Source organism: Psammomys obesus, unplaced genomic scaffold (assembly GCF_907164565.1).
Source record: "Psammomys obesus unplaced genomic scaffold, mPsaObe1.curated_primary_1811, whole genome shotgun sequence".
Classification (NCBI taxonomy): Eukaryota; Metazoa; Chordata; class Mammalia; order Rodentia; family Muridae; genus Psammomys; species Psammomys obesus.
This window is the reverse complement of record NW_026586173.1, coordinates 13998306-14010210: the sequence shown is the minus strand read 5'-3', so window position 1 is coordinate 14010210 and position 11905 is coordinate 13998306. Positions and strand designations below refer to the sequence as shown.

Sequence of the window (11905 nt, the reverse complement as noted above, 5' to 3'; positions counted from 1 at the left end):
CAGGCATGCTAATAATTATTATTGTAATGTGCTTTCTTGATGGGCAGAATGGTACACACCTGTGATCCCAGAACTCAGAGAGGCAGAGGCAGGTGGATCTCTGTGAGATCGAGACCAGCCTGGGCTACAAATTGAGTCCAGGACATCCAAGGATACACAGAATAACCCTGTCTTGGGGGGGGGGGGGTGCTTTCTCAAACATTTTCTGATTCACTTACTGAAATAAACTCTTTTTTCTTCTGGTTAAAAAAAAAAAAAAATCAAACCACAGGCCATGGAATTTGAAGGTTTTTTTCCCTTGGTTTTTGGAGACAGAGTTTCTCTGTGTAGCCCTGCCTGTCTTGGAACTCACTTTTTGTAGACCAGGCTGGCCTCAAACTCACAGAGATCCGCCTGCCTCTGCCTCCTGAGTGCTGGGATTAAAGGCATGGGCCAACATGCCTGGTGGAATTTGAAGGTTTTATTGATAAATTGATACAATCCCTACCCCCATGTTGACCTTGATCTTCCCTGAGCTGTGTCTTTGGAACGCAGGGCCAAGCCAAGAGAGACGCAGGGGCGACTGATTGTGTTTCTCACGGGGCATCGCCCCTCTGTTTCTGCATCCTGAAGATGTGCAGTAAAGCCATTGCAGTGGCCACCATCCCTGAGCATGATGCCGCAGGCAGCACGGAGACCTGACCGTCACAGGGAGGCCCAAGTGAATATGTGTGCCCTGGGCTCCTGCTAACCTTGCCCCTGTAGACCCTGCAGGCCCCCCTCTTACCTTGATTGTCAGTCACCGAGAGCAAGGCGTCCTCTCCCCTTGCCTTGGGCTGGCTACCTGGCAGTGTTAGGTGACACTGTGGTTTAGGTTGGCAAGGAATGGAGGTCGTGATTGGCACCTCATGCCTGGAACCTTCTGGCTGGAGCTTTGGAACTCATTGCCCTGGGCTTGGCACCACAAAATGTGATGTAAGTCACTTGAGGTACAAGCGGCCAGGCCCTGCCCCGAGACTACTCTAATATCTATCCTGGCCAAACCCCTCTTGGTTTTTGAATAGCCAGGCCCCTCTTGCAAACAGCCAAGCTCTGCCCTACAGAGAAAGAAGAAAAATAATAGAATAAAATAAAATAAAAGCTCAAGATTAGGGCACCAATGCATGAGCTCACCCCAAGATCAGGCCACAAAATCCCACCAATCCCAGGACACCCTGAGCACCCCCTTACGCCATATATAAAGCCTGCCTCTCATTTCTTTGCTGCTTCTCCTCTGAGCAGGGGCATTCCCCTTCTGTGTTTTTCCAGCAAATCTCTTGTGTGAGGTTTATTGTGCAGTATGATTTCGTGGTATTCCTTGGATACCTCTTCCGTCAGAGCTGTCACACTTCTGCTGTCTTATCCTATCTTTGCACACCAAGTGCTGGGGACATATGGCACCATCAATCTTGGAGCCACCTGTAGAACCACCATGTGACCAGACACCCCAGAACAAGAGTGAGGCAAGGGAAAAGTCCATACTTCCCAGGCAGGACAGAGACGAGAGCTTCAAAGGTCTGGACCACCAGCTCACACAGGACATGCAGGTGGCGCTCCCACGCAGAGTCACACACCCAACTCCGGCACAGCACTGCAGAAGTCACACCGTTGTCCCTTTCGGTGGCCTGGAATTGAAGCTGGGCCAGTTTCCAAGGAAAAGGAGCATCACCTTCCAGTCACCAGGGCTGGAGCGGAGCCCATGTGTGCAAGTCACATTGACCACGGACAGCTCTGATGTTGGTTCTGCCCAGCCTTGGAGCAAGCCTAAAAGAACACTACATGACTCAGGAACTACTGACTCCATGACCTTCGCATGGCTTCTGCCACACCTTCGTTATGGCCTGGCCACCTGCCCTCGTGCAGCCCAGTCTCTGCCGTCCTGGGCTGCACCTGTGGGGCTTTTGAGGCCCTGTCCCTTTGTTAGTGTCAAGTTCTCCCAGGCCTCCTCAATTCTGCATCTGAGGTTCACGGTACAAACCATCTGTTTGACATCTTGCTGGTTCTGCCTAGCTGTGGTGGCTTTAGACTGTAGTGTTGAGCATCTTGTCTCCAGCTTCATTTGGACCTGCCTCAGAAGCCAGGAACAGCCCATTCAACAAACAGTCCACAGGTCTCCACATCCTCACCTCCAACAGGCAGAGGCAGGTGGATTTCCTTGAGTTCTAGACAACCTGGTCTACATAATAGTTTCAAGATATTCAGGGCTACATAGAGGGACTTCGTCTCTAAAAACAAAACAAAAAGGAACCCTGACCCCTGCCTCCAACAAGGCAGCACTGACCCCCCCCTCCCTGAGGATGGGGTTGGAATCCCAGCACCCACAAGGAAGGCAGCTCACAACTGTCTATATAACCCCAGTTACAGGGAGTCTGACGTGTTCTTCCGGCCTCATCATGCACAAGGTTTATGTGTGGTACACTTATAAAATACTCATACACAAAAAACCAGGCCTTTAAAACCTTGGTTTTTGAAAGTAAAACCAAGTCTTGGGTACTCCCTATGGAAGGAGCCCTGTCCAGAAGTACAGGAGCCAGACACGTGACTGTTCGGTCCTGGGTCGGCGGGCAGGACACATGGCTGGCCTGTGGTAAAATCTACTTCATACCCTGGTTTCAACAAATATGTTGCAATGAAAAACAAACAAACAAACAAAAAAACTGTGGAACGAAGAAAAGGAAAGACCCTAGATGGCGAGTAGAATGGCTCTGTGGCACGGCGCAGGCTGGAGGCAGCAGGGTCCTCCATGATGAAATATAGCAGAGATAAGCAGGTCTCTAAGGAAATTGCCTTGCACTCATGCAACAGTGATTTTTCTTCCTTTGAGAGAAAGGCTCTGTGTGGTCCTGGCTGGCCTGGAACTCACAGAGATATGCCTGTCTCTGCCTTCTGAGTGCTGGGATTAAATGTATGCCACAACACACAGCTCAATAGAAGATCCTATTTAGATTTTTTGTTGTGTGTTTCAGGCCAGCCAAGACTAATAAGATCTTGTCTCAAAAAAACAAAAACAAAAACTTTTCTCCCCCAAGATAGGGTTTCTCTGTGAAGTCCTGGCTGTCCTAGAACTCACTCACTCTGCTGACCAGGCTAGCCTCCTACTCGTAGAGATCCACCTGCTCTGTCTTTCCAGTGCTGGGATTAATGGTGTGTGCCACCACTGTCCAGCTCTCAAACATTTTTTAAACAGGTGATGGTCTTGGTAACATGAACTTGTCTCCAGAATGGGACACTGAGGTATGAGGGCAGTGAGTTCAAGGCTCTATATTGATAGAATCTGTACTGACCCTGACATGGTTTCAAGCTCCTCCATGGTATCAACAACCGAAGAGTCCATTAAACAGCAAGCTTGTTAGTTGGGCTTGTTAGTAAGTGCGGGCACACAGCCATCATGACAGCATCATGAAGACTACTTCTCCAGCTTTGCAAACCAAATTACCCTCTGTGTGGCTTAAGAACACACTTCTGATACTTCATTTGTGGTCGTTAGGATGGAATCAAGGGCCTTGTGTATGCTGGGCAGGGTCTCTATCTCTGAGCCACGCCCCCAGCTCCTCACTGAGGGATTATAGGCAGGAATTCTATCTCTGGGTCACACCCAGCCCCTCACTGGGGATTCTAGGCAGGGGCTCTAACTCTGAGCCACGCCCCCAGCTCCTCACTGAGGGATTGAAGGCAGGAACTCTATCTCTGAGTCACACCCAGCCCCTCACTGGGGATTCTAGGCAGGGGCTCTAACTCTGAGCCATGCCCCCAGTCCCTTACTGCCTGCTAGGATTAAGAGTGTGCCAACCACCATACCGAGCCTACGTGAAGTCTTTAGAAATCCTTCTTGGGGAGGTGATTATTTCCCTGCCTTTCACAAATACATGTGATTCTAGAACTCATCTGAATCTCACCTCTTCAACTAAAACACAAGAAAATACCAGAATAATAAACAAAAACTTTATTAACCACTTATCTGTGTCTCTCTCCTAAGCAATTTAAATGCAAGCCATCATTAGCTCTCTTTACCAGTCCTATGACATAGAAAGCTTGACCATTCCCATAGGTGAGATGCGAGGCCCAGAGAGGTCAAGACATTTACCTGAGGTCACACAGAAAGGAAAGGGTAAAACGGGCAGAGTCCCACATCTGTGACAAATGGCCCTACTGTGTGTATATGCAAATGCATGTGCAGGTGCGTGCGCACATGTGTTTGTGCAGAGGTCAGAGGGCATCTCCAGATATTCTTCCTGAGGCACTGTTCCACCATTTTGTTTTGCAGCAGGGACTCTCACTGGCCTAAGTATCACTGACTAGACTAGGCTGCTGGCCAGTGAGCCCCATAGAGCTGCCTGTCTCCATCTCACACACACCCAGTGCGGAGACCCATGATATGTCTCACCACATAGAGCTAACATGGGTTCTGGGAATTGAACTGACATCCTCATGCTTGTGAGACAAGCACGTCTGTAAGCCCTTCATGACTGAGCAATCTCCCAGCCTCTGACACTCAGTCATTGAGTGTCTTCTGTATACCGGGAACTGCTTTAGCTGGTGGTGTTCCCCATGCTAGCCCAGGCTCTCCCAGTCACACTTTAGCTTGGCTGGCAGTTTGGGGGTGATAGAGTGTTACGGCTTCCTTTGAAGTCTCATTCTGTCTGCACGCCTTGCCATGCTACTTTGCTGAACTGGACCCCAAAGCCCTGGGGCCTCCTGCAAAGCCAAAGAGTTTCTCCCCAGCTCCTGAAGTCATTGGATTTCAACTGTGAAAAGATGTGTGGACCCAAAATGGAAAGACTCAGGGATCCCAGTTAGGCCCTTTGCACATCCAAGATCTGTTCAGGTCACAGCCAGGCTCAAGGTCAAGGAAGGGAAATTAGTTCCCAGATGGGGTTTCCAGAAAAGAGTGAGGAGCAGGGCATGTAGAGGCCGATCCTGGCTGTCAGCACACGCTGAACACTGACGGCACCTGGCCCTGGTACTTCTCCTGGGCTGTCTTGAGGATGGGCACAAGATTCTGGAAGGTGGGCCGGAAGGAAGCTTCTGACTCCCAGCAGTTCTTCATGAGGAGATAGATCTGCGGGAGAAATGGGGCTGTGCAGCCGTTCACCCTGTGTGGGGGGGGGAAGGGGACAAGCAGGTGAACTCACCTCACAGGGACATCTGTCAGGCCGCGGCAGCCTCTCTCCTCGTTCCAACAGCTCTGTGAGCCTTAGCACGGTCATCTGGCCTTGGGTGACCCCGATGAGCTCGATGAATTTCTAAGGCACAATCGATAGCAACTATTTGTACAAGCTGTGAACCGGCGACCCATGCTTCTCTGTGCCTGTGTGACACACAGGCACGGGAAGGCCACAGTACCACAAAGATGTCCCACTCTATCCCTCTCTTAGTCCTTTGGGACAGGCTCCACACTGTGTCTCCCTCCCATCGTGCTCACAGAGCACGATGTACTCACAGAGCACGATGTACTCACAGAGCCATGCCCAGATCCCCATTTTCATGGGCATACGTGTCTGCATGTGTGGGCAAATGTGTGGGTCATGTGCCCTAGCACATACGGTAACATAGAGTAATGAGGTTGAGATCAGGAATCATTATGGTAGATTTTATCTCCCACCCTATCCACTGAGGCAGGGTCTCTGGATCAGAGCCAGAGCTTCTTGATACCACTAGGGAGCTTGCTCTAGGGATCCCATCTCTGCCTCCCCAGGCTGGATTTAAAGGCAGGCCGCCACACCCACCTGACATTCAAGTGAGTTCTGGGATCCAAACTTCTATCCTCATGCTTACAAAGCAAATACTTAGCTGCTGAGCCCCAGCCCCAGCCCCAGCCCAGGCACTCTTCTGAGCCAGGGTCTTAGGTATCCAAGGCTGGCCTTTAAATCTTTTTTTTGTTTAAATATTTCTTTATTATGTATACAATGTTTTCTCCACATGTACACCTGTGCTCCAGAAGAGGGCACCAGATCTCATTATAGATGGTTGTGAGCCACCATGTGGTTGCTGGGAATTGAACTCAGGTCCTCTGGAAGAGCAGTCAGTGCTCTTAACCTCTGAGCTATCTCTCCAGCTCCTGGCCTTTAATTCTTGATCCTTCTGCCCCCACCTCCAGTGCTGGGATAACAGGCATGCCTATTTTATGCTGGGGTTGGAATCCAGAGCTTCAAACATGCCAGGCCAGTGCGCCGCCAACCGAGTCATAGCTCCAGCCCCTTTAGAATCTATTTTAAAATCCATTTTAAATCATGAGACAATGCTATGTTGTACAGGCTGGTCTTCACCTCTTAGGCTCAAGGATCCTCCTGTTGTGATCTGAGTAACTGAGGAGAGACGCTGTCTCTGGGGCTAATGTAATATCCTCCTGGCTTTCCTACCTAGCTCATGGCCAACCAATGGCTGTGGATTGCAGCTTTTCAGATTCTGAGATGGACACGTGAACTAGTTAGGCCCATCAGAAGAAGTCAAAAGAATTTAGAGGAGAAAGAGAAGCTCTCTTGGCTCTGTGGCTTGACCCTTGTCACTGTGTACAGAGCAGGTGGCTTAAGGTGCCAACACAGTGAATGTGGGATGGAGCTGGAGACACTGGCTCCTAATGACATTTGAGGTCTCACTCACGGAGTCTGCAAACAGCATAATAAACAACAGGATTTTGTCATGTATATTTTGAGTGCTTCAGTTAGAAACTCCCCTGCAGGGGAGATGGCTCAGTGGTTACGAGCATTTGTTTTTGCGGAGAATTGGGGTTCAATTCACAGCACCCACATAACAGCTCACAACTGGCTAGAACCGAAGTTCCAGATGATTTCATGCCCTCTTCTGGCCTCCCTGGCACCACACATATATGGTGTCTAGACACACAACTAGCCAAAACACCCACACATAAAATAAAAGTGACAAATTCTCCTGTGGTGCCAGCACTGAGGCTGAGGCAGGAAGGCTGTGAGTTCTAGGGCATCCTGAATTCCAAAAGGAGCTCCTATCTAAAACAAAGCCAGGGACTGACAAAGGCACTTTGGAGGGTAAAGGCGTTTCCACCCTCCTATGTGATGGAAGTAAAGAATCCACCCCTGCGAGTTGCCCCCTGACCTTCACAGACTGTGCAGTACAGTGTCTCCTCCCCAATAAGCAGATAAAATTGACTTTAAAAAAATCATTAGGGCTGGAGAGATGGCTCAGTGATTAAGAGCACAGGCTGCTCTTCCAGAGGACCCAGATTCAGTCCCCAAGCTCACAACTGTCTGTAACTCCTGTTCCAGGGGATCCCACACCCTCACACAGGTATGCATGCAGTCAAAACACCAACATACTTAAATCAATTTTTAAAAAATCACTAAAACAAGGACTGTGAGATAGCCAACCTGATAAAGGTGCTTGCTCATAAGCCTGTTAGCCTGAATTCAATCCTGTAGGAGAAAATCAACTCCTGGGAGCTGTCCTCTGACCTCATCAGGACAAATGGCCATCTGTGGTGCCCATTAGCATACTAAAGTGCATGCTGGCCCCCAGACTCTCTCAGGGTCACAAGTACCTGTTACTGAGACCATGCTGGCATCTTGGCTCCTCTCAGCTCTTCTCACCCGGCCCCTACCCTAAACTTCTGCTCATAGGCCCCTCTCTCCCCAGCTCCTCATCCCAACACAATGCTGCCATTTTGGCCATTCAGTGTCTTGGCTCCTCTCTCCTCTTTGCTCTCTTGTCTCCCCTACCCCATGGCCCAGTTCAGTCCACTGGCCAAGTTAGTCTACTACTTTCTATCCCTGCTCTGGACTCTTCCAGATGCCTCTGGATGTAACTCTCCCTCAGATCTACAATAAAAACCTTCTCCTCAACCATACCTCGGAGCGGGCACATCCTCACTTTAAACATACGGTGCCCAAACCTCCATTTTATACAACCTCCACATGTGTGATGTGGCTCATGCACACACACACAACCAACACACAATAAACAGGTGGGAAAGAACCACCAAACAAACCCCATGGAAACAAAATAACTCCCACACCAAGCAACCCCTTTATAGCTGAGGCAGGGCTAAACACTTGAGTGAAGAGCCTGCCAGCCGCAAGCCTTGGCACTCAGGAGGCAGAAGCAGGCAGGTCTCTGAGTTTGAGGGTAGCCTGGTGTACAGAGGGAGTTCCAGGACAGCCGGGGCTCCACAGAGACACCCTGTCTTGAAACATTCCCCTCCCCACCACCTGCAAAAAGAGCCTGTCAGTGTTGGGGGCTGAGTTTTAAATGCCTGCCTTTCTGGAAAAAGTCCCCAGTAAACACAAAGGCAGAGTGGGGTGTCTGTCGCTCACCGTGGGGGGACTCTGGCTAGAGTCACAGTATGTCAACAGCTCATACAGGGTCACCCCAAAGGACCAGACATCGGATGCATAGTAAAATTTGCACTCCTTCAGGCATTCCGGGGCATACCTGGAGACAGAGGAGGCTCAGGACTGGCCGGACTTGGAGTTCACAGGCAGTCGAAGGACCCCTGAGTTCCAGTTGGACCTCACCCTTCAGGGCACAGCCTGAGGGGTTACAGACCTACTAAGCCGAGCCAAACTGGCCTACTGGGATTTAGTCCTGCCCCTTCCATCCTTAGGCCCCGCCCAGCTTCCATCAGCATCCCCGCCTCCTCCACCCCAACCCCTCAGACTGTGCCCGCTCCTCGTCACCAGAACACCGGGCTGTCCCCGTCCTCGCGCACGCGGTAGTACTCGTGGCCTTCCGGCACAGCCTTGGCTAGGCCAAAGTCCCCAATCTTGACCAGCCTGTCGTTGTCCAGCAGCACGTTGCGCGCAGCCAAGTCTCGGTGAATGTAGTGCTGTGCATGCAGGTAAGCCATGCCCTGGGTTGGAGCAGGGAGAGGCAGCTCAGCCCAGGCTGAGCAAGGGAAAGGAGGAGCCAAAGCAGGGCTTGGGGCCAACCAGCAAAGCTAGACAGGAGGGTGAGCTGTGAGGGGCGGGGCTTTGTGGGTGGAGTCAAGGTAAGGACTGTGCAAACCTGTACAACAGTGACTCTCAACATGTGGGTCTCCGACCCTTAGGGGAGTTCAACTGACCCTTTCCTAGGGGTCGCATAACAGATAATCCTGCACACCAGATATTTACATTACGATCCATAACAGCAGCAAAATTAAAGTTAGGAAGTAGCAACAAACAGAAATGATTTTACAGTTGGGGGTCGCCACAACATGAGGAACTGTATTCAAGGGTTACAGCATTGGGAAGGTGGAGGACCACTGCCCTACAAGGTTGGGAGAAGAGCTTTCAGGGGCAAGCTAGGCTGGAAGGCGACCTCAGAGAGGCGGGGCATTGTGAGCAAGGCCAAGAAGAGATGGGTGGGTCTTGGAATATGTAAACCTCTACAGGGTTAGGGGCGGGGCCTGTAGGTATCAGGCCAGGCAAGGGTCCCAACTAAATAAAACCGGGAGGATGGAAGCCAGGTAGGCTTAGTGGGAGGGGCCAAGGCGGGTGGGTACGGTCTTAAGAAAACTGCAGGGATTAAGGGTGAGACCTATGGGACTGTGTCCAGGAATCTAGTCCAAGGACAAGAGTGTGGACATGATGAGGGATAGAACGCATTAGGACCCACAGAAAACAGGTGGTCCGCTCTAGAGGGAAGGGCGTGGCCATCCCACCTCGCAGATCTGCTGGGCGAACAGCAGGAGCTGAGCCAGCCCTACGCTGTGCCGTGGCAGGTAATCTCGTAGGCTGCCCAGAGGGACGTATTCCATGACCAGCTGTACAGACTTCTCTCCTGTTCAGCAGAGACCATAGAGGATGTTGAAGAAGGGGTTGAAGTCCCTGGAGCCCAGAGCCCTGAGTACTTTGCACAGCTCATTCCCAGGTAAGAAGACAAGGTCAGGACCCCTGCAGCTAGGCCAGGTCCACGGACAAGAATGACCTATGTGGAACACTGTTCCTGTGTTAGGGGGGTACTGGTAGCTCCTGTTCATCCTGGCCACAACTAAGAAGAAGGCTTCCCAGCCACACCCCTCCTGAGACTGAGTAATTCTAATTGGTCAGGTCAGGTTAGGTCCATAAGGTCCCACCTCCACCCAATTATAGAAACCTTCCAATTGGCCAGGATGGACCAGCCACACCTACACACCATGGCCTGGCCACTGTTCACACCTTGGTCCTCACAGCAGCCTTTGTACTTGACAATGTGTTCATGGTACAGCGTTCGTAGGATTTCGATCTCCCGCTGCCAGCCTGAGCGGAGCTGGGGACCACATCCCTCCTTAAGGGCTTTCACGGCCACCATCTCGCCAGTTCCATCATTGGTTGGATCGTAGCAGTACAGGCTGACCTTACCAAAATGACCCTTGCAGAAGTGGGCAAGAGAGTGAGAACCAGGCAGTAGAGCTTGCTAGGCCCTTCCAAGATGAAAAATCTCCACGCCCTCATCTCTGAAAACGTTACTATTGCTATTACTGTTGTTTGAGAACCACACTGTGGCCCACGGTAGCTTGGAATTTGATCTGTAAACCAAGGTGGCCTCACACTCAGAGCCCTGCTTGCCTCTGCCTCCTGAACGTTAGTATTAAAGGCGTGTCTGTTGTGCCTGGCCCTCAAAACTATTCTTAAACAAGATTTCCTTAAGCCCCAATTCCTCCCAGGTCCTTCCCCCAGGTCCCCAGGCACTCCCCAGCCCTTCATGTCCTGTCTCCAGATGCACCCCAGACCTCTAGACTGTCCCAAATCTCTGAGCCCCAAACCCATCTCCCTCTCCCTCCACATCTTCAGCCCTCTCCTCTACATCTCTAACCTACACCCCAGCTGGCGGCTACCCCTCACCTCGCCCAGATCCCGGATCTTCTTCAAGTACCGCTTGTGGAAAACAGTGGGGTCTGATGCTGGTGAGTCTGAGTTCATGGCCGAAACACCCACAAGATCTGGAACAGGCAAAGGCTGCAGTTAGACTGTGGGCCTTCCCCAGACAGTGTCACATGCCTGCTCCCTAGCATTCCCCTCACCTGCACACCCTTAGATGAACCAGAAACTGCATGTACCATGCCCCACTGCGGAGACCTGCTCTGGGAGCACAGGTCCCAGATCAGCAAGAGTGGAAAGGGCAAGGGGAGGTGCCTGAATTGGCAGGGACCCCAGCTGCACCCCCCCCCCAGCCCCCAGGGCTCTGGCTCACTCTGTGGCTGCAGTCTAGTGAGGTCCCGCAAGATGGTGCGGAATGATGGCCGCTGTCCTGGTTCATAGGTGAGGCACTGGCGGGTGAGCGTGGCCAGCTCTGGGCATGAGGGCTCAGGCAGCTGGTGCTGCTTTGTGTAGAATCGTTCTTTCTGCGGGGATGGTGACCCCAAAGAGTGAGCACCCCATTCTGCCCCACAGCTCCCCCAGGAGGCGCGGCTAAGCAGCAGGGTTGGCTCAGACCAGTCCCTGATCTCTTTATGCCCATTTTACAGAAAGGTAAAGACTTTAGGGCCAGGAACTGTAACCTAGTCCAGCTGGCCTGCAGAGCTGGAGCAGGTCACTGCTGAGCCACTCCCAGCACCCTGGCTTCCTCCCTCAGCTCAGCTGCTCTTTTGCCCCAGGGCCTCTGCAAAAGCTGTGTCTGGGATCAGTGCTGCTCTTCCTGGCCTAGCTCACGAGCAGCTTGTAAGCCAGATTCTGGATGAACCCTTCTTTAGGAACCCTCTTCGGCCACTTAAATGGACCGGGGAACCCTCCAGAACCCACAGAAATCCTCAGGACATACCTCAGAGGGGCTACGGCCCTGCAGGGGTGCCTCTCCGTCAAAGCAGATCTCAAGGAGGGTGGCGCCGAAGCCCCACATGTCTGTGGCAGTACCCAAGTTACTGGATCCTCCAGACAGGCACTCGGGAGCTGTCCAGGGAATGCGCTCCACCCGCTCTAGGGAGCACAGGTCCCAGATCAGCAAGAGTGGAAAGGGC

General features: G+C 51.8%; 1 protein-coding gene across 7 annotated transcripts in view; it reads right to left on the bottom strand.

Moving 5' to 3' along the window:
* Positions 1-3946: 3946 nt before the first annotated feature.
* The window catches only part of Tyk2 (tyrosine kinase 2), a 33079-nt gene continuing 25120 nt past the window's right edge, over positions 3947-11905 (bottom strand). For 3 of the 7 annotated variants that reach the window (XM_055601280.1, XM_055601279.1, XM_055601282.1), the window contains 9 exons: positions 11710-11864; positions 11143-11293; positions 10794-10891; positions 10128-10320; positions 9632-9750; positions 8667-8839; positions 8304-8421; positions 5151-5261; positions 3947-5077 (listed from right to left, as the gene is read on the bottom strand). In XM_055601280.1, the coding sequence (XP_055457255.1) occupies positions 4943-5077; positions 5151-5261; positions 8304-8421; positions 8667-8839; positions 9632-9750; positions 10128-10320; positions 10794-10891; positions 11143-11293; positions 11710-11864 (1253 nt within the window). In that variant the 3' untranslated portion in view covers positions 3947-4942. Of the gene's footprint in view, positions 5078-5150; positions 5262-8303; positions 8422-8666; positions 8840-9631; positions 9751-10104; positions 10321-10793; positions 10892-11142; positions 11294-11709; positions 11865-11905 lie in introns of those variants that run through there. The other 4 variants (XM_055601281.1, XM_055601284.1, XM_055601283.1 and 1 more) reach the window with 4 other exon arrangements.